Source organism: Oculina patagonica, chromosome 4 (assembly GCF_052425735.1).
Source record: "Oculina patagonica isolate OP01 chromosome 4, crgOcupat, whole genome shotgun sequence".
Lineage (NCBI taxonomy): Eukaryota > Metazoa > Cnidaria > Anthozoa > Scleractinia > Oculinidae > Oculina > Oculina patagonica.
This window is the reverse complement of record NC_135761.1, coordinates 22,586,134-22,608,482: the sequence shown is the minus strand read 5'-3', so window position 1 is coordinate 22,608,482 and position 22,349 is coordinate 22,586,134. Positions and strand designations below refer to the sequence as shown.

The following is a 22,349-nucleotide window of genomic DNA, read 5'->3' as shown; positions in this document are numbered from 1 at the left end:
ATCTAGGGGGAGGGTGCAGGGGGTGCGCACCACTCCCTGAGATGACCTTCGGCTTAGTATTCGCTTTTAAAATTTGTTTACGACACCAGTCAGTTACGCCATTCCTAAGTGGTGCACACCCTCCTAAGAAAAATCCGAGATCCGCCCCTGTATAAGGTTAATAGCAATCTTATTATCACCCATATACAGTCAGTGTCTAAACATGTTCTACAGAAGGTGGTTTTATTTTTCAATTAAACTGACCTGTACCGGCCTTTCCTCATTCAACTGCGACAGGTGCCTCGAATACTGAGCCAAATCAACTGGGTGGGCTCTATTTGTTCTAAAAATAAGGGGGGGGGGGGGGGGCGGGCCTTTCCCCAAGATCCGCCACTGTAATGTCTAGTTAATATTTGTACTCTAATCAAAAGTGTACATGATGAATTGAAGAACAAAGTACATTCATTTGGTTGGACGCGAAAAGCTCGCTTTAAGCTTGGTTCTCATATGATTGTTCCGATCGTCTCTGTCGCTTCTGTCGCTTCTGTCGCTTCAAAAAGTGGCAGACTCACCTCAGACTTTGCAAACGACAGAAGCGACAGAGACGATCGGGGCGATCATATGAGAAACAGCCTTTAGAGACTGCTTACGCTTAGAGAGGTTTATAAGAGAGTCGACTTGGAGCAATTCTATTCATTCCTATGCTCAGAATCTTCTACCAGTTTTGTGAAGCATCGGCGAGGTAACAGTGCTTGTGGTGATGATGATGATGATGATGATGATGATGATCATACAGTATACAGAAGGATGCCTTAGGAGACTTCAGTTAAATCAACAATAAGAAGATACAACAAAAATTTATTTATTCATCTTTTTTATGTGTTGTTTTCCGTTTAAAAGTTTTGAAAGAAGTTAGACCATTTTTTGAAGTTTACAAACAACAGCTAAAAACACAATACGCAGGTTCTTAAAATACTTAGGGAAACTTTGGCGGCCTAAGCTGCAACCGATAAATACAAATTTTCTCATGAAGTTGTTATGTTATTTGTGCTGGCTTAAAAATGCAACACGTGCGTAACATCCTCGAGCCGACTAACAAACATAACGGCATTTCATTACCGGCTATAGTATATCTTGGCTTAATATCTAGCAAGTTAGGAAGCAATGTTTTAAAAATTTTCTTCCAGAATAAATGTAGAAAAATGACAAACTGTCCGTTTTTACCTCAAGGGTCGCAGACGCCTTCAAGCTTTCGACCACCTTTCTCTTCGTGACTATCATGACCTTCCACGTGTTAATAAGTCAGCTTCGCGCTTCCTGACGTTTTATCCAGCCAATATGTCGTCTCTTCACATTGAAGGGATAAAGCACTCATAATTCACGCCAAAAACATTGAATTGAAGAGTTTTTTGGCTGGTAAAGAGCGGCGGAGAACACTTCAATTTTTTTTTAGCTTCAGTCGAGCCTTCGATTGCAAATGTGAGAATAAAATATGAATATTAAAATATTAAGAATTATTTGCAATTCAAATGAAACAAGTAGTTTAAATATTTTTCAACCTTGCTAGAGGAGGCAGGTTTCAACCTAAGAAATAACAACGTTAGAGGTAGAAAAGAGGTAGAAATAAAGTAAGGTTTTAAACATAAAATGTTACAAAATATTTTGCCAAAAAATCCAACAAAGTCGTCACTAATTGGTTTTTTTAGTTCTGCTTCCGTCAGAACGACTTGTATAAAAGCTTCAACCAACTTAATTTATTTTTTTATATATAAAAAAGGAAGGGTAGACCCGATTTTTCGTCTTCTGTTTCTTTTCCCCTCATACTCCGAAAATCCACCGAAAGAGTCCTTACCATTTCATCATTTCCCGCACAGCCAGTCTGAGACAGCTTTGTGTTAATCGACCAATCAAATAATAGCATGCAACAGTGATTGTTTCTGAGAACACTTCCTTGTTTTCCGAGAAACGATAAACAACATGGCTAACATATTTCTTTCGCTAATTATTTCGCTTTCGAAATCGTAGGAAAGTCCCGATGTTGTTGTGAAAATTGTGTTTAAACTAAAGAACGATTTGTGCTACAGGATGAGTTAACTGGCAGCGACGACCATGGACCGAAAAAATGTTGGAAGAGGACGAAGTGGTGGAAGAGGAAGGGGTAGACCTCCAAACACAAACACGAGAGGAGGTAATCTGTTGTATTTTTTAGTCCAAACGTATTTGCGAGGACGAGTTTGCAGCAGTGGAGTCGCTTTATACATCTGTTATACATCTTCACATAGCCATTCAGCAAATCAAAGCTCTGTTTCTGTCGAATGGAACTATTTATACATTTTAATTTCCGTTTGATCTTTTCCGCCTATCCAATTTACACGACTGTTTACTGGATTCTCTGCAATTCGACAGCTTCTTGATTCAATTTTGCAAGGAAACGAGCTGAAAAATAGTCCGAAAGAGAAAGAAATATAGTTTTCTTAATAAAACATCTGCTATTCACTTCAAAATTTGCACAAACACATCTATGTTAATCTGGAAAGCAATAGACCTTATCACGGTTTTCGACGCCATCTTGATCATGACGAGTAGGCAAAGCGGGTAGAAATTACAGTGTTTGTATGGGAATCCGACGGCAAATATCTTGTACAAAAATTGGAATTTCGTTAGTCACCCACCTTCCGGAATACCATGGCCAAGGGTGGTTAAATATTTAAATTCTCTCCTAAATATCAAAATGAAATAATCAGTCACTTATGATACTTGTAGAGCAGCTTCACCGTGAACCCATAAAAACATTTTCCACCTTTGAAAATATTCAGTATTAGATCTTAAACTTTGTGTGACATTTTCGTTATCTAGTTGTCACGCAATATTCAACAGAACACCAACTTGTCATTGGATAACTTTTGAGAATTATTGCCTTGAACGTTTGGGCATACTACAACCTACCACAATTTAATGTTGCCCGACTTAAAATGGATGTTGACTCTAAACAGATTTGATCTCTCCTGGACGAGTATTTATGGGTTAGAGACTGTTGTGAGTGGTTTGTTGACAAATACACGCACGCGCTGGCCGCACAATGAACGAGAAATTTTCAATACTGCACGAGGCGTAGCCGAGTGCAGTATTGAAAATTTTGAGTTCATTGTGAGGTCAGCAAGTGCGTGTATTTGTCAACAAAACACGAACGAACAGACTCTAACCCCTTTAATATACAATCTGAGTACACTGCATAGAACTGCAACCGATCATCGACTTAACGAGCTTCAAATAACAAACTTTATGTTTAAAAATAAGAAGTGTAGTAGTACATAATTACACGGGATTACATCAATAATATAAAAATCACAAATAAGCCGTACAGAAATAAAGCTTAAAATGGTTCACAAAATCGTTCATCAGCTGTGGTCGTTCATAAATACAGTCAGCGAGAAGCTTGTTCAATGCAAGTCGATGGCTTTCCCCGTGGCTTTCACAATCAAGCAACTACAAGCAAGTCAATCGCACACAAAAATGTATTTATTGAGCTGCAGTTTACCTTTGAACATGAAAGCGCTTCAAGTTGTTATCCTCTTCGATTTTGTTTGGTATTGGATCGTTGATAATTTGAGGAATATACTTTTCTTCCACTTCTACAAGCCTTGAAGCTGAAGACACCTTCAATAATGCACTATTTTTGTGCATTATTGTCAATACTGCACTGTCTGAGTTAACCTGCGATCAGGCGTTCTTTTTTCTTTTTACGAAAGCGAGAGGGAAAAAAGAACGCCTGATACATTTATTTAACCGGCCGCCAGCCGCCCCCTAATTTACATAAACTAATGTGTCGTCGAACTGTCAAACCACTCTTTGTAGTTGGCGGAGAGTTGGCGGCAAATTCGAGACTCGGATTTCCACAAGGCGTGAAAAACGTCTGCAAAAAAAATTGTACATGTACAGCCTGTATTTAAACTTCGCCGTGTTGAGATAAAAATGCTTTTAGTAGCTGGGTGAGATGGCGCTTGCGAACATATATTTATCAGTTGTACTAGATGCCGTCCCTTTATTTCAGCTTACACACACACAAAAAAAGGAATTCACCGACAAGAGCTGTTTTACGGCAGATAGCATCGGTCGCTTTTGTAAACATTCCAACATCTCTGGAATATTGTTTTCGAAGAACATCAAAACCACTTCACGGAACCAAATTACGCATTGTCGCTCACTCTATTTGTTCTGCCTTCAGAGAGTTACACTTGAAATCTGTTAGGGCTTCAGCTAACGTCGAAAAGAACTCGTCCTTGCAGTAAACGTGACTCGTCTTTGCCATTACCAGCTTCTGACCGGAAGTCTCTTTGAGATACGACAACCAATCAGTCCACACCACTCCATTGAGTATTGTTTCTCGACCAATCAGACAAAAAACCAGAATCTGGTTTTTTTACATGACTTTCGACAAGCAAATGTATCATGCCCTCCTTCCCCCGCAGCAGTAGGGAGGGAGGGAGGGTATGATTTCAGGTTATGTCTGAGTTTGCTGACGACAGGTAAAGCAGAATCACGTGATCTATTTTAACCAATTGCGCGCGTGGATTTTGGACAGTGAACGAAGATTGTACAAGATGTTACAAGGCCTCTCTTTGTAATACCCTGCATGCAGAAACGCTTAATTATTATTAATTATAATTTTTATAGGAACGATCAAAGAGCTTTGTTATCAAGCAATAAAACCTCTCTTGTAAAAGGAGAAGTGTATCTTAAAAAAATGAGAAGTTGTATATCCAGATATCGGTTTTTTTGAAAAAATGTTTTATTCTCACAAAACGTTTTTGATAAGTGATTGACCTCAAATTAATGTCTTTCCCTTTGCTGAAATTCGTAAAGAAATAATTCATAGAAGTAGCTTTAAAAAGACAAAACATTTGTACTCATAGTGCACTATCAGGCACGTAGCTGAGGTTTTTGGAAGGGCGTCGTATTGACAGGAATATTTATTAGGAGGCTATTAAATACAAGCGCCGAAGGCGCGAGTCTCCTAGGGGGGTCTGGGGGCATGTCCCCCAGAATATTTTGAAATCGAGAGGCACGGAAATGCTATTTTCAGCATTGTGCACGTCAATATTTCAAACTCGATGGAGTGTAAAATAACAGGTTATATAACAACAATATTTAGTCACTTACATTTGGGAAAAAAAATAACAATTGGAGCTGAATCGTATGGCTGATCGTTTAGACGCTATTTTGTACCCATTCTCCTAACAAGTTAATATTTTCCCGATACTTTTAGCGTTTTTTTGCAGGGTAATTTAAAAGCTGCAACACTCAAAGTTTGTTTTCCATTCCCCCACTATTTGCTAAAAGTTGAAAATCAACCGAGTTTGTGTTTTAAGTCCTCCATAATTGACCTCCAAAGGGGGTTTGTTCCAACCCTTCGAACCCACCCCCCCCCCCCCCCCCCCCCCTCCTACGCGCCTGACTATGGTCTCTATTTCTCTTGAAGGTGGTCATGGTAGAGCGCAATATCAAGAACGACAAGAAGTACGTAGACAAAGAGGCCCTCATCTTGGTTATCGAAAACTAAAAGAACTGCAGTCTACAGAACCTTCAGAGATGGCTGTGACCCTTCTTCAGTGCCGTGAAAGCTTCGAAATGTTAGTAAAAGCCGAGGAAATAAAGGAAGATTGGATGACATTGCTTGTAGAAATCTTAGGCAAGATGTGTCACACCCAAATGACACAGAATCTGATTGATGTGATGTCGATTTGCAAGGGATCTGCCTTTTTGCGCACCCATTTGCCAAAGTACATCTTAAATCTCCCAATGATACAAGACGAAATGGAGTCTGAGTCTCAATTCGGTGTACTTGTGGAATGCTTGATTACTTTCTTTAAAGAATGGCTTGTTAGATTTCCTCGCTCATTTTCGTCCGACATTCCTATCGACCATTTTGGTGGAATTCTTAAAGACATTAGCGTGAAAGGAGTTGAAGAGTTTAGAAAAGAAGTGGAAATTCTTTTGGCAAAAAGACGCGAGCTGATTGGAGAAGAAAGGAAAATGGCACAGGCGCCGAAGAAAACAAAGCGACAGGAAGTCGAGCTACCCCCACCAGATGACTTCAAGGGAATCTCCATTTATCCCAACGAGAAAGAAATTCGCTCAGAGGAGAAGCCATTTCTACGACGAAACAAGACTGAGAAGACGGAGAAATACAAGGACCTTAATGACTATCTAGACGTCCAATTTCGCCTCCTTCGTGAAGATTTTGTGGCCCCACTGCGCGAAGGAATTAGAGAGATAATCAAGGAGATTCCTAAAGCTGATCGATCTCAAAACTTGTACATTTACGAGAATGTTGAGATTATGAATACTGTTTGTACCAGGGCTGGAATCGTACACTGCATTCATCTAGATATGAGAAGCCTCCGCAAGATCCCATGGGAACATTCCAAGCGCTTGCTGTTTGGATCATTCCTTTGCTTGTCAAGGGATAATTTTAAGACCATGTTGTTTGCCACGGTCGCCAATCGCAAACCTGAAGATCTCAGATCGGGAAGGCTGGACATTCGATTTGTCGAGGGTCTTGAAGCCACGCAAAGAGCACGTGATAAATACGTGATGGTAGAGTCACCAGCTTACTTTGAGTCCTATCGACCCATTCTGCAACAGCTGAAGCAGATTACTCCTGAAACGTTTCCTTTTCAAGAGTACCTGGTCCAGTGTAACTCTGATGTGAAGCCTCCTCAGTACCTCAGAAGCAAGAAGTCGAGAATACAAGTCCAGTATGACCTGGGAGAGACCCTTGGAGTTCCTGATGTAGAGGGGGCCAACAGAGTATCCGTTTGTGATTTCCGTACTTGGCCTCACGTTGATGATGTTAACTTGAACGAGTCGCAACTTGAGTCGTTGAAAGGTGCCCTTACGAAAGAGTTTTCAGTTATACAAGGTCCTCCAGGGACAGGTATTGTTGACTCAGTTTTAATACTTCGTTGTTTATTCAGTTTTGTGCACCGGCTTTGTTCACTTTAAAAGACGGATATTAAGGGTAAAGTGTGCAAAATTATGTATTACGTAGCGACGTCTTTAGCCAACACCGTTTATTCAAGTTCTGAATACATTTTGACGGTAATTTGAGAACTGCGACTCATGTCATTTAAACTGCTATCGTGTTCCTAAATTCCTCTGTCGTGTTCCATGACAGTATAATTATAAAAATGTTCTTCATTTGGCTGGAAAGCTACGTTTTATCATAACGTTAGACATGGCTTTAACTCAGTCTTAACGTCTCAGGAAATCAAGCTCAATAAACACATTTTAAATGTAGTCGACAAAACGAATTGCCCTCATTTTTCACCTTGACTACCTTGTTATTGCATTGTATTTCAGTGAGAAATGAACTAACAAATTGATTTGCCGAAATTATTTCTTTTCAGGTAAAACGTACGTTGGCTTAAAGATCGTAAGGGCTCTTCTTGACAACAGACACGTGTGGGACGCAGAGAAGAAGTCCGCCATGTTGATGGTATGCTATACAAACCACGCCCTGGATCAGTTTTTGGAAGGAGTGTTGAAGTTCCAACAAACAGGAATAATACGGGTTGGTGGAAGAAGTTCTTCAGAAAGTCTTCAGGCGTACAACCTACACGAGTACACAACCTCCTCAGACAATAAGCGTCGCATCAAAGTAGAAATGACCAAATGTCAAGATGCCATCGAGAGAGCAACTGGTCGACTCGCGAACAGCAAGCGGAATATCCTTACCCTAAAAGACCTGCAGAACTTTGTTGGCTGGATTCACTTTGAACAGCTTAAAGCGGAAGGGAACAGATTTCAGTTGCAAGGGAAATCTGTAATTCAAAGTTGGCTCGGTTTAAAGCATTCCAATCTGATGAGTTCGTCCCAGAGGAATCCGCCTGCCGAATCCGTGGGAGCTGAAAATGATGTTACCAACGATGATGCTAATGAAGGCACTGAAGAAAGTATCGAAGTAGACAAAGATGCTGACATTATTCAAAATCAACGCCTGCTTGGTGAGAACCAGTTCCAGCTCTTAGAAGGACAGGAAAACGCTAAACAAGGGAAAACGACAATCTCAGGTCTCTCCAAAGATCATTTAAAGGTTCTGCGAGGAGAATCCAAGCTTCACCCTTTCCACCCATCTAAGGTTGCCAATGTCCAAGACGTTTGGAGCCTTACCGTTGAGGAACGTTGGAGGCTTTATTTGTTTTGGCTCCGAATTTTCCAGCATAACTGCCAAGAGGAGATTTCAAGAAAGAGTGAGGAATATGAAAGAATCTGTAAACGTTTCACGGAGGTTCGAGACAATGAAGAGCTACACGCACTGAGAGATGCTGTGGTGATTGGAATGACCACCACTGGTGCTGCAAAGTACCGTGCCATCTTAGAAGAAATCAAACCAACTATTGTCGTTGTCGAGGAAGCAGCTGAAGTTCTGGAGGCTCACATTATAACTTCTTTGACTAAATGCACACAGCACTTGATTCTCATTGGAGATCACAAGCAACTGAGACCAAACCCGACTGTGTACGCTCTGGCAAAAGAATACAACCTTGACGTGTCACTGTTTGAAAGAATGGTAAACAGCGGTATGCGGTGTCACCAGCTTAACACTCAGCATCGGATGCGACCCGAGATTGCGAGATTGATGCGGTTCATCTATGAAGACCTTCATGATCATGAATCTGTGCATGAATACGAAGATGTCAGTGGTGTCTCTAAGAACATTTATTTTATCGATCATCGATTCCCTGAAGATGAAAGCGAAATAAATGACAAACTCAAGAGCCACTCAAACAAGCATGAAGCAGAATACATTGCAGCCCTGTGTGAATACTTCATTTTGCAAGGGTACGCTCCTCATCAGATAACAGTGTTGACTATGTACACTGGTCAGGTTTTGACCTTGAAGAAGACGATGCCCAAAGCCAAATTTGAAGGAGTCAGAGTCACTTCTGTGGACAACTTTCAAGGAGAAGAGAACGACATCATTTTGCTCTCGCTGGTTAGATCCAATAGGCAGAAGAAGATTGGCTTTCTGGCAGTTAAAAATCGAGTCTGTGTTGCCTTGTCTCGAGCTCGTAAAGGCCTCTACTGTATTGGCAACTTCGCCCTGTTAGCTGAGAAAAGTGAACTATGGAATCGTATTGTCAAAGACATGAAACAGCGGGGTGCCATAGGAGATTCACTGAAGTTGGTTTGCAGCAACCACCCGGAGCGAGTAATCTATGCAAAGGTTGCAGACGATTTCAAGAAAGCACCAGAAGGAGGTTGTACCTTGCAATGCCAGTTTCGCCTTCCTTGCGGTCACTCATGCGAAAGAGTGTGCCATCCTGATGACAGTGACCATGAGTTGTACAGATGCCAAAAGGACTGCCTCGTGGAACTCTGCTTGGAGCATCAAAGCAGATGCAACAGAAAGTGTCACTTTGGCGAAGATTGCCCTGGGTGCCCTGTAGAAACGGAAAAGGAGATCCCGACATGCGGACACAAGCAGATTGTACCATGCGGAGTGCCCGTGGAGATATTCAAGTGTCAGATGAAGTGTTTGGAGTTTCTGCCATGTGGTCACCTCTGCCCTGGAAAGTGCTGGGAAGACTGTACTTCTTTCCAGTGTCTGAAGATTGTCAAGAGAGAATTTGATTGTGGTCATGAAATTGAAAAGCCTTGCTGGGAGCTTTCGGAAAGTTACCGATGTGAAGAGCCTTGTCGTGCGATTCTGGAGTGTGAGCACCCCTGCGTTGGGAACTGCAGTGGATGCAAGCAAGGAAGGATGCACGTCCCTTGCGAAGCTGACTGTGAAAGAAGACGAGTTTGTCTTCACCTCTGCAAGGAGCCTTGCACAAAAAACTGTCCACCTTGTCGCGAGAAGTGTGATAATCGATGCATCCATAGCAGATGTCCCAAAGAATGCATGGAACGTTGCACGCCATGCAGGGTAAGTGTATGAAATGCACGAAGAAACGAAACCTGAAAACAAAGGTTAATATTGGCGCTATACTACTCATCAGCTGGCCACAAACACAAAGACGGGCACGAGTCTTGTAACATTAAGGGCCACTTCTCACTGTCGTCAGCCTTTTCAGCCATTTTGCCATTTTCTCGTAATACCTTTTCATTTCGACTTTTGAAAAGCAGGCTGCCTCTACCGTTTCGTTTCTGTTTCATTTGCTTGACATTTAACTCCTTTTATTCGTGTTTTCAAAACAAGGATATTTGCTCAACTGACAATAAAGTAGAAAATGTACCCTAATTCTAAAATGGGTAACACCTGTGTGGATATATGATGCCAAAGCCCCTTAATGATTTGAACTGATTTTCAGTTGATTACTTCTTTTCTAGGAAAGGTGTTCCTGGATTTGCCCACATTTTGAGTGCACGAGGCTTTGTGGTGAAAAATGCAATCGTCCTCGATGTAACGAGCCATGCAAGAAGAGACTGCTACGAGGCACGAGCTTGTGCAATTTCAATCACCCATGTATCGGCCTGTGCGGCGAACCGTGCCCCAAGTTGTGCAGAATTTGTCATAAAGACAAGGTTACCGAGGTGTTCTTTGGAACTGAAGAGGAAGAAGATGCAAGATTTATTGAGCTGTTGGACTGCGGACACATGTTTGAGGTTACATCATTGGACTACTGGATGGACAAAGATGGCGAAAACGATGATATCAAGTTGAAGGAATGTCCATTGTGCAAGACACCCATCCGAATCAGCTACCGGTATGCTGACATTGTTAAAGAAAAGTTGGCTGACGTCGAATTAGTGAAAAAACGCCTCAACGAAGAGGAACAACAATATCAAGAATTGACGAAAATATTGAACAGGAAAACTGTCTCACTTGTACGAAAATATCCTGATGTTCAGTTAAGGAAGGCGTTGCCAGAGACCAATTCCGAAAGTGTCTTCTCGAGCTACGACATTGTAGAGAGCTGGTTTCAGCAAAGGAAAACCATGGCGGAGCTCAAAACAATTGAGAACCAAATAAATCTACTAGAGCAAATATACAAGGTGCGAGAAAAAATTAAGACCGACCTGCTAAAAACTACTTGCCTTGGAGTACTGACACCACCCAGTGCAAGCCAGAGTTCTCATGACCAGATGTACCTCCAAGCAGCAAGAGAAGTTGACGAAAAGCTGAACCATCTAGAGGAGGACCTGATAAAGTTTCAAATCTCCCTGCAGAGGCTGACTGACATAAGAGATGAAGTTATCTGTGTGGGTCTTCTTCTAAAGATTCGTGTGGTTCAGTGTGAGATTAAGAAGCGTTCCATTCCTATCGCATTTGACAAAGAAAAATGGTTAAGAAGCAAAGGGATTCAGCTAAATGCAGGCAGCAAACTCAGCGAGCAAGATGCAGATGACATTGAAGCCACCATTAAACAGATCCGAAGAGAGTGTGGTTTGGACGATCTAACTCCTGAAGAGCGTGTTATGATTGTCAAAGCGATGAATTTCTCCCAAGGTCACTGGTACAAGTGTCCAAATGGACATATCTATGCAATAGGCGACTGTGGTGGAGCAATGGAACAGAGATCTTGCCCAGAGGCAGACTGCGGTGCGATAATTGGCGGGAGGCATCACACTCTGGCTCAAGGAAATGAGGTATGTTTACCAGATAATATGACAACAGAAACATTTTTGTAGGTCGGCAGTGTAGTGCAGTAAATTTGATTAAATGAGGGTCTTTCCCAACTGTTCATTGAATTCTTCATTAGGTATAGCTTGTTGTTGTTTATTGGTCGAATGACGTGTCTAGGGCTTTCCGCAAGTTGCTTGGGATTTCCCAAAACGTTGACCGTAACTTCTCAAAAAGTTGCTCTAAAGGTGCTCCCAAAAATCCAAAACGCTGCTTCTAATCAAGAGAATTTCTCTAAATTTATGCTTATTTCCCTTTTTGGGTAAGATTTCTAAGCAGTTTTATGCAATTTTGCAGCAACACAAGTATCTAAATAACATATAAGAGGGAAAATTTGTTAAATAACAAGGATTTCTTTAACTGAGAAAAATCGTGAAGATATCGATGACGTCATGTTTGATGAAGAGTTTTGTAATGTTTTAACCCTTAATATGCTGAAATTATTCCTAAAAACGCGTTTTTTTAACCGTTAATCGATTTTCTTGGCTCCACGGTCCAAAAGTTCTCTAAATTCGCTAAAAATGCACTTTCTGACAATGCAGGAAGACTTTGATGAAATTTCCATGAAAAATGTACAATATTTTACTTTGGCGCATGCGCATAAGCCAAAATTTGGACTTTTTTTATTTTCTATTTTTTTGCTGAACCTTTCCGATTTTTTTCCTTGCTCCTTTCTTTTTCGTTTTTCTCTGCTTTCTTATTCTCTCTATCTTTTACTCTGTGCATCCCTTCTACTGGCCTGAAACGTTTTGATCTGAATCAATGGAAAACCCTGGAAAGGAGATCATGATCAAGTACGGGTATTTTTGCCTGTTTTAGCACCAATTTTACACCAAAAACTGATCGTGTTTTTTTCGATTAGCTCTGTCGGAATGCAGTCAATATTGAAGATGGATAGTCCTGTGGAAAGATCTATCCTAGCTCTATAAGATGCAAATCGCAAACATCTGCTGACGTGTAAATTGGTGACGTCATAAGTGGCAGAATCCCGGAAAATCCCGAAATAATCCGCGCTTAGCATGTTAAGGGTTAATGCACAATGAGCCGAAAGTTAAAACGTCTTGAGATGTTCCTCGAAAATCTTCGGCAAACTTCGTAAATCTTCGGAAACGTGCGTATTGTCTTTGAACAACACTTGGATAATCTTCGGGGATCTTCGATCCGTGATTTGCTTACTTCTCATTCATTCATGCTAACATTTGATGAAGCGTATTATTTTCATGCGTGCGCCATTTGATGCGATTAGCTTATCACTTCTCTTAATAAGCATTTGAATTGTTCCGAAGTCCTTTAGTAAAGCGAGCTCTTACGCCGTGAGACTTGAATATGACCAAGCAGTTTTCTTTTAACTTTTGTTCAAGGGTTTGTGCGTACATAAATACATTGTAATTTAATTTCTTTTCAGGTTGCAACAGAAATGGATGGGGCAAAGTATGGTGCTTGGTCCAACCAAACAAACCTGCAGAACTACGATCCTAACGAGCTGAGACGGCTGCAGTATGAATGACATCCAGTTAGGATGATGCTCCAGGTTGTTCTAAGCATCTAATGTACGGTTCAAGCACAGTCCTACGTTTTTCTAGACCAGAAGCTGGCAAAAAATAGTATTCCAGAAAAAAACAGTAAATTGCCATACCAGTGATCAAATACAATTGAAGGAACCACGTCCTCTAGGAACTAATTCAACGAATGATGAGAAATAAATTAAAAGGTAGCAGTTCACAGACAAGGGAACTTTATAGATGGCGTTCAAAATCTAGGGTATTACATCGGACGATGCTGGTTATAGATAAAAAGGTTGCCAAAGAGTTTCATTACTGTTACAGTTTGAGATAAGTCAAAGTTAAAAAGAGTACAGAGCAAATTGGGACTAAGGTACTAAAACAACTTAAGTGACGAAGACGCATAAAAGAAATCTATGATGCTCCCTTTTAGGGCAGCAAAGGATCTTCTTTATCAACAGTAGCTTCACACGTTTTAAGTTGTTCATAAATGAAAAACAGGGAAATTGAGCTTTTCAATATTAAGCAAGTTTTTAAAAATTATGTAGGTGAAAATAGATTTTCCCAGTTCCAACCCTGCTCCATAAGGTTTTTTTATTTTTGCGAGATGGACTTTTTTTAGAAATATCTGTGTTAATTGTAGATTGTGAAACAGTTTGATTCAAACTGACACGTCTTTGTTAGCCTTTGTCCAGGTTACGTCTTATAAGGCCATATTGGAGCCCGACAGCTATCCTCACTGATAGTAACGCACTGAATTGATTTCGTTTAAAGAAATGTGAATGTTTTTTTATCTACTTCGTCTAGTATTGATGAAAGTGAGCAATGTATTGGTTTGAAATAAATAAAATGTTTTGTTGAGAAATTTAAGACACAACAACATTAATACTTAAACATTTTTTGACCCGATACCCACTCAATAGACCCTTTCCAGCCTATTTCCGTTTCTTTTGTGTTCTTACAAATTGCCTCGTGAGCGTATGCAAAGAACAGAAAGAATTTGAACCTGGAACGAGCCTTGGAGGGCAATTTGCAAGAACACAAAAACAATAACACATATTGTAAGAGGGCGGACGGAGCGATGGAAAAACATTGCAAGACTAGAAAGTACGTTGACTTGAAATTTCTATTATAAACCACAAGTGAGATCTTAGTTTAACTCTGTCCAATTGTAGGACATTGAAATTTCAATTTTTTTTAACTTGGTTGAACTAAACATGTTTAGTTTCCGTGAAATAAATTATGCACCTTATATAATACAAAGTATAAAAAGAAGAGAAATGAAATGAAAAATGATAATCCCTATTTACAAGGATGCAACGAAAATAAAATACAATCGTTCGTTTCACTTCTCACAATTCAAACTGATTGTAATCAAATTGTAGTTAATTTATTAAAATACACTTCATCCTTGAACTTATAACTACATCGTCCAGTAGTCAACGTGAATGTTTTATCTTCGACGCACAAATAAACGTATTAACAAGCGAGTAATGTTTCAATCTCAGCCCACGATCGAGGCTGCGGTGCAGGTACATCCTCATCCAACATCTTTACTAGGGCGAGCGCCGGGCCAAAAGTTACGGGGCCGGGATTGTGAGGACCCACTTTCGGCAAGAACGTTTTGCAGTTGAGCTTAGCCGTGACAGTTTGTTGAACCGAAGTAGAGACCAATCGCCCAGCCTGTTTCATCTGGACAATGTCAACAGCTACTACAGTGGCCTCTTTTCGGCCCGTGGTTTGGTTGTATGACAACGCGACGTTTTTGCACATCACCCAATGTAAGTTAGGCGTTGGTTGCTCCGAACAGACCAGACGCCGCGTCTGGTCAATTGATGCAGTAGAATACGCTGTCTGGAAAACCTCGTTGTCTGAAATGGGGCCAAACGCTGGACAGAATAGTTGAAACGCTTGCGGAGTAAGAAGTCTCAGGTAATCAACATTTTCCGGCTGGCAAAAGACAAAAACGAGGATTGAATCAGAATGAATTATGCTAAACAAAGTGAGTCGGGTAGCACGCTCTCACAAGGACTTACATGAATGGCTCGTCACCCTTCGAAAGAATGATACGACAAACAACAGGAACAATGCCCCTTCCCCTCAAAACAGTAGCAACTGCTACACTAGAGGACCAGTAGAATTACAAACGTACGAGAGCTGCTACACTCCTAAAAAAAACAATAAAGTTTCTAGGTTAATCCCTTTTTGATTTTTCAGGGGTATTAAGAAGCATTCCTATATCCTCTAGCGCTAAGAAACAGTTGAGCTGTGGCGAATTTATGTTTAGATTTGATAAGAATGGGCTCCCCTCAAGTATGCGACGAATAAAAAAAAAACGAAAAGCACAAACAAAGACATTGAGGACTGGCATTTCTGCACTAGAGAAACTAGAACTTCAAAACACCTTTACAAGAATTAGGGAGGCGCGGACTCCAGCGCGCCTAACCATTAGGCCACTCGGCACAGCGATCCGGGTTCAAGCCCTGGCCGGGGTCAATGTATTGTGTTCTTGGGCAAGACGCTTTACTCTCACTGTGCCTTTCTCCACCCAGGGCCCAGTTGTTCAAAGAGTGAATAACGCTTTCCACCGGATAAATCGCTATCCAGTGGATAACTCTCACAAAACCTACTTTGCTATCCACTGGATAGTGATTTATCCGGTAGATAGCGTTATCCACCCTTTGAACAACTGGGCCAGGTGCATAAATGGCTACCAGCGAATAAAACACTGGAGAGGCGGGGTGTAACCCTGTGATGGACTAGCATCCCCTACAGGGGGAGTAATAAACTCCCCTATGTAAGACGTGAACACAACGAAAACCGGGATAAGCTTCGGCCCAATGGGCCACAAGGTCTGAAGCCGTTACATACCTCTGTTTTAACGTATCTCTCTTTGCCATTCACGGTTATAATTGTTCCAGGAGTAATTCTAGCATTTTCTACTTCTTCCTCCAACCACCTGCATTCTTTTTTCGATTGTTTCTTTAGCGCCGCTGCTCCGACATCCACGCAGAAAATGTTCCCATCCAGTAAGCAGCCATTCTCGGAAGAGATCTTCTTTACTAGTTGGGCGTATACCAAGAGTTTGTCCGGCTCCAAGGCGCTTACGGCTGTTACTACAGCTTTTTTATTGAATTTAAACGACATTTTATCTACGGAGAAAAACAAGGAGTTTTTTAACGGTGTATTTAAATAAATGGCGTTCAAATCGAAGTAGATCCAAAATACAATTGGCCCCTTGCGTTTGACGTCTCCAAAAGTCTACAATCCAACCCACTGATCTTCAAAAATCCTCTTTAGCTTGATTATCATTCCCAAAAATACTTTCAAGCACAAATTGAAGCATTACTGTATAAAACAAACAGAACCAGTCAATAAGCCTAGAGAAAGCATAAATAACCAAGTAAATTTGAAAAGAAGAGAGAAAAAGCGGAAAGAGAGAAAATTTGCTTAGGATTTGCTCCTGATTGGCTGACCAGAACAACCTTTTCCCTGATTGGTCAGATTGAGAATGCGAAGTACAGAATGCAAGAGGCAAATGAACCAATCAAATCTCGAGCCAAAACGGCGCAGCACAGAAAACGCGGGAAAAGTAGCCCGCGTTTTTTATAAGACCCCGTATGAGCCAAGTTACTATAAATTGTGGTTCGTGAGCCTAATTTTTTTTTTGCATTCAAAGCTCTTTCGAAAAATTAAAAAGAGCGTGGGCGAGTCAAATCCGGCTGCGCATAGATTGATTTGTTAGAATGCATGCGTACTATTAGCTTTTATTGAGCTTTATTGGCACTGAAATTTATATGGTGATTTGTCGAGGAATACAATAAGAGAAAACAAAAGCAGATATATGTCAATAGAATTGTATAAAGAATAAGACGAAAACGTTTTTAATAGAAAACCTAAATACAGTAAGGGACAGTGGGTTTTACTGATAGATTTAAGTGCTTCACCCCTTAATAAATAATGAGAACAACTTTGAATAAGGAACATTTCAGTTTTTGATATCTCAGATTTCAAGGTACTTTTAGAACGAAGACTCGTTTGAATTAAATCTAGTGAAAAATCAATTCAAAAATTAAATAAGCCAAACAAAAGCTGTTGTTTACTTTCTGAATTGCTTCTAGGTCAAAATAATGAAAAAAACGCCTGACGCCTAAATTAAGGTACTTATTATGAGTAACACTGAAATTAAGACAATGTGTAATTAACATTTCTAATAAAACTAAACGCGAATTGTTCACATGCTATGATGTATCTCGTATTCGAAATCGCAATCGGGGCATTGAAATCCAGATAGTATGACCTTTATAAACTAAAATCGAAAGGAGGGAATTAAGCTAATAAATTAATAATTAATTTACCAGCCCAAAACTCTTTCTGTTTGAAAAACCTGCGAGTCTGAATATCAATTTTATTTCTCTACAATAACAATATGTTATAGGCTTGAGAATAAATATGAATTAGTGTCTGCATAAGCCTTTTCATGTTTCCGTGAATTGTTGAAAAACATTTAGCAAAATGGTGCCCGAAGTTCTACTTTTCGTTCGAGAGGAGCGGTGACCGCATTTTAATGGCTTCTCCGCATATATATCACGGAAAAAAATCCCTTTGGCCCTCAAAATAGTGAGTCAGTAAAATTTTATTGCAAGATATACATTTTTTACGACCCCCTGCAACGTTGACCATCCCTTATAACATGTTACTTTGTTGACGTAAAAAGAGTTACCAATGAAAGATAGAATTGTAAGCCGCTTAATAAAAATGCTAATGAAATTCAAGTATTTTTCTTTAATTGCACTTTCGTGTTTTATTCAGCCAGAAAGGATTTGCTTAGAAACGATATTAAATAAATCTCACAGACAGCTCTATTTACCTTAGTACATTTTCACAAAAATAAATAAATAATATACCAGAAAGCGATTCTATTCTGTTCTGGATGAAATAAAAAACTAAAAAGGAATTGTTTAAGCTGTTTAAATCGAGCTTTGTCCGAAGTGACAAAATTACGTTGAATACACAAACGGCAACTACAAATTATATATGCGAATCAATCGCGTAGAAGCCAAAACGATTTCTGTGTTCATCGATGTTTGACATTTCTAATCTAATTCAGTGGGTTATAATTAGAACCGTTTCTGGACAAAGAAAAATTCGAGTTCTACAACGTAATAGAGTACAATAAGGTACCTTTGAATCACAACAACAATGCAACCACGAATCGAACACCTCACGGCTTCACAGACTGGCTTCTTTCGTTTATGTTACAACTAAAAATGTACGTCTGACAGTTTGTCATCGATATTTAATAAAGGTTGTGTATCAAAACGCAGATAACAGATCACCGCTCGATCAAACATTGAAGCGTCGATGATATTTCTTACACAACATTGAGGACTCCTTACCTTCAAAACAAAGCTGTCCTGGAAAGCTAAGGAATTAATCTGCTCCGTTTAATCCAATGTTGTCGAGTGCTGCACGAACTGATCCGACAAACCGATCGAGACGCTTGAGATCTTTAGAATGGTTCAGACATCTGAGCTCTTACTGCGAAGCTATTATCTTACCGCAAAGGCCCGGCAAAAGGTCAGCCTTACGTCTGAGTGTTAAAACTACCCAAGATGCCGATTTGAAAGGTTAACCAGCTTAATTATTACATTCCTGAAGATCTAGAGAAAACACTGAGGCCCCCAGAGGGTTATAGAAGAATATTGGAGCATGTTTTGAGGGCAAATATACAAGGGTGTAATTAAATAGCGTCGATGCTTTTTAAACGGTGCCGATTTGAGCTAATTGTCTTTATACAATAAACAAAGCTCTAAGCTGTTTTATGTTTACGGTGGTTATGCTAATGAAAATTAATTTCAATATTCATTTGACAGGCGTGCACTAAAGTTGATTATTATTCCTGATGACGTTCTTTGTTTTGTCACGCAATCGACAGAATGAAAAGATTTCGTGACGCGCCAGGTTAAGGCAATTTAATAGTACTTCCTAGATCCTGCACAGCAACAGCTGAGAAAAACAAAAGGTACACAATATGTACCGAGATGGCTATGGGCAATGCGTTGTTTTGTGGAAGCGAAAAAACTTAATTTTTCTTTCTTTGTGCTACAGCACTCACGACAATGGACAAGTAAGGATGTCACTCTTAAAGATCCAGTTCTGTAAGAGGAATCGGAAGCACATATGGAGGTCTAGGTTGAGTAACAACAACACTTTATTTGCCTTCCCAGTTACAAATGGTATTGCAAAGGTCTGCAAAAGTATAGGAAAGAATTAAAAAACAAATAATAATAATACAAAATACATCTAAAGATATGTAAAGGTAAGTAATAAGATCAACTAATTGACAATTGTTGCGACTGTCGATTTATTTCTCATTGTAAAAGCTTCATGAATGAAGTATTCTAATTTTTTACAGAGAAAGGGATCTTTAGTATTAAAAAGGAATGTAATCTTGTGATTGGCACTAAAAGCTGTGGGCATCTAAAGAACTAAAAGCAGAATATTTTTAAACAATATCGTCTATTAGAGATTTTCTAATTGTATTATATCTACTACATTTAAGTAAAAAATGTTCTTCGTTTTCAACTTCATTTAAGCTGCAGTTTTGACAGATGCTCAGGAAGTTTAGGATAAGAATGTCTTCCGGTAGCCTATTAAGAAATTAAAAGAACCCTAAAGTATCCCTCTTATAAATTAGCTTTTGTTTACTTTTTTGCTTCGTTGATAATTTTCATAGAATATTTTTAGTAATTACTAGTATGATAATTAATAATGAAATTTTTCATTATAAAAATAATACTATTAAAATAATAGTATAGCGTTGTAAGTAACAGTTGACTAATTAGGGATCTGTAATTTCAAGCATTTTTTGTTTTTCTATAGACTCCCTCGTCACTTGTTTTGCTAGCCTGCGAATACAGCCGCCTCTCATTCGTGTTTCGCTCTTCGTTGCGGGACGCGAATGAGAGGCGGCTGTATTCGCAGGCTATTGTTTTGCATGAAACAAGATAGATTTAAACACAAATATTGCATTAGCCTGGGTTGCAGACGAACTAAACCCCGAGTCGAAAATTTTGTGACACGTCCGGCTGCAGTGCAGGTTAATATTGCATTAGGTGATGGAAGCCATAAAGATGAAGTTGAAGTTAAAACAAAATGTTTTGAAATGATTGACACCCTGATACACCAATTCCTTGTTTTCACATGATGTCAATAAAATTCCAAATCCAAAATCGCAGGGCCACTGGGTTTTATCTTTCTTTAACTGTTAAAATAGCATCATTCGTTATGAATTTCTTAGTTTTTACGCCACAGACAACAAGAAGATGGCTGCCACTAGGTACTTGGTTATAAGTCTTATGAAAAATTACTCATCCTGTGATTTGTAGCAATCTGAACAATTGAGCGAATAATAATTCTTGTCATAAGGTCTGAAATTTCTAAGCGATGCTTTCGACTGTATCGCACAGTCTTTATCAACTTCATCAGCGATTAAAGTGAGCTCCACGTTGTCACGTGAATGCAAATCGTTTAATCACGTGACAACAGGTGGTCAAAAATGGCGGGAAGATCATAGCCCCTTCTCTGTTCAGCGTTGGGTGTTGACGTCTGATGTGGAGGGCTTCCTTGATTTTTCATTTGACATCTACGGACTCTTTATCAAGAATCTTGACTCCCTTCCAGTTGATCTCGTGATTGGCCTAAGACTGGTGTTCCCGGATTGAAGATGTTGTTTGTTTCTGATGTTCACCCAGTCTCTTCTCCAGAGTTCCCGCTGTTTCGCCAATCATCATCATCATGTTTTTTACCCTCGGATTTCAGAGTAGCTTGTACAGCTAATATCTCCGAGCATTTCAACAGTACACAGCACGATAGGCATGGCCAGACCACAACACCGGGGACTCCATGGAGTCCATGCCCTACACTTTACGATAAGTATGTGGGTTCTTTTACGTCCCCTGCTAACCATAACACTGAAGATACAGGAGACGGGGCCTACGGTTTATCAATTGCTCTCCGTTATTGTTGCATGTGATGTCGTATATTTTACCAGTGCACGAGGGAGTATTGATCGTCTTTTATGGCAGCAGTGAATTCCAGATGTTATCAGAAGTTATCACTGATCAAGACTGATTCTATTGGTGCCCCTCCGCGGGACACCAATATGGTGTTTCCATAGTACTGAGCTTCATAAATTTGTGTGGAACACTGATGAATAACTCGAGTACGGAATGCCGCACAGACCTTTATGAGCCTCAGACAAGTAGATTATCTATTAATCTTCAATAACATTCCTAATTCTTGACTTTTTTTATACTTAATCGTTTTGGTTTTGCTATTTCATGGCGTGGCTATATATGTATGACATCTATAAGAGTCAGTTCGCAATGCACTATATCTAAAACCCTATTCGATTGCCGTTCAAGTGTGCGATATTTCGACCAGCAAAACTATTCTTTTACACAGTCATGTAGAGCGGTGATACAAAATATAACGGCTTCTGAAATTCGAATTCGTGCTATTTTCTCTTTCTATCTTCCCCCGCAAGCCTTCTTCTCTCCCTAGGGGGGCCCTCTGGAGGAGAGAGACCTATCATTGAAGCATAACTTAATATAATCATTTTCAGTTAATTTTTGTTTTCACAATCAGGTGATAATCAACAAATTTACATTTTCTTGAGGCAAACTATAAGGAACGCTGACCCTTGAAAAGGGTCAGCGTTCCTTATATTGGGCGAAATAATTTCTTCAGAAAAACATTTGTCTCTTCTCTGGAAAGAGTGCCTTGTTCGGTTCGATTTTATATGGATCAACACGCAACAATTTAAGGCGAGTAAATTAACTGATTGATTGATTCATTCATTAAGTGAGTATCTACTCAAGAAAGTATTACTGAAAAGAGCGGATTCTGTCAGTTCAATGATTTCACCGCAGGCAATAGTCGTCCGTTTTCCTTTGATTTGAGTTTAATACATGTAGTTGCTATTAAATTCGTTTAAGTTTTGCAACGAGCGTTTAGTTCATAGTGCTCCGTAAAGAAGAGCTTTACCAGGAGTAAAACACGGTATGGGCAGTTTGGCGCAAAACGTTTATTAGTTAAATTTAAAACTCATTCAGCTGTTAAAAAGCTCATTCAGGTGTTACAAAAACACGAACTTAATTTAGCCAGTTAACATTCTACTGCTTCGACGTTTCATTTAATTTCTACCGCTTCGACGGTAGGCAGCAAGTTTCCTT

General features: G+C 39.8%; 2 protein-coding genes across 2 annotated transcripts; one reads left to right on the top strand and one right to left on the bottom strand.

Annotated features, from left to right (window-relative positions):
* Positions 1-1,852: 1,852 nt before the first annotated feature.
* LOC144649854 (NFX1-type zinc finger-containing protein 1-like) lies at positions 1,853-13,978 on the top strand. Its single transcript, XM_078509450.1, has 5 exons — positions 1,853-2,167; positions 5,459-6,916; positions 7,389-9,910; positions 10,315-11,574; positions 13,014-13,978. The coding sequence occupies exons 1-5, from the start codon at positions 2,089-2,091 to the stop codon at positions 13,113-13,115; spliced, it is 5,421 nt and encodes a 1,806-aa protein (XP_078365576.1). The 5' UTR covers positions 1,853-2,088; the 3' UTR covers positions 13,116-13,978.
* A 418-nt stretch (positions 13,979-14,396) lies between these two features.
* LOC144649855 (uncharacterized) lies at positions 14,397-18,887 on the bottom strand. Its single transcript, XM_078509451.1, has 3 exons — positions 18,510-18,887; positions 15,982-16,262; positions 14,397-15,060 (listed from the first exon to the last, which is right to left on the bottom strand). Exons 2-3 carry the CDS (start codon positions 16,255-16,257, stop codon positions 14,590-14,592), a joined length of 747 nt encoding a protein of 248 aa, XP_078365577.1. The 5' UTR covers positions 16,258-16,262; positions 18,510-18,887; the 3' UTR covers positions 14,397-14,589.
* Positions 18,888-22,349: the final 3,462 nt, after the last annotated feature.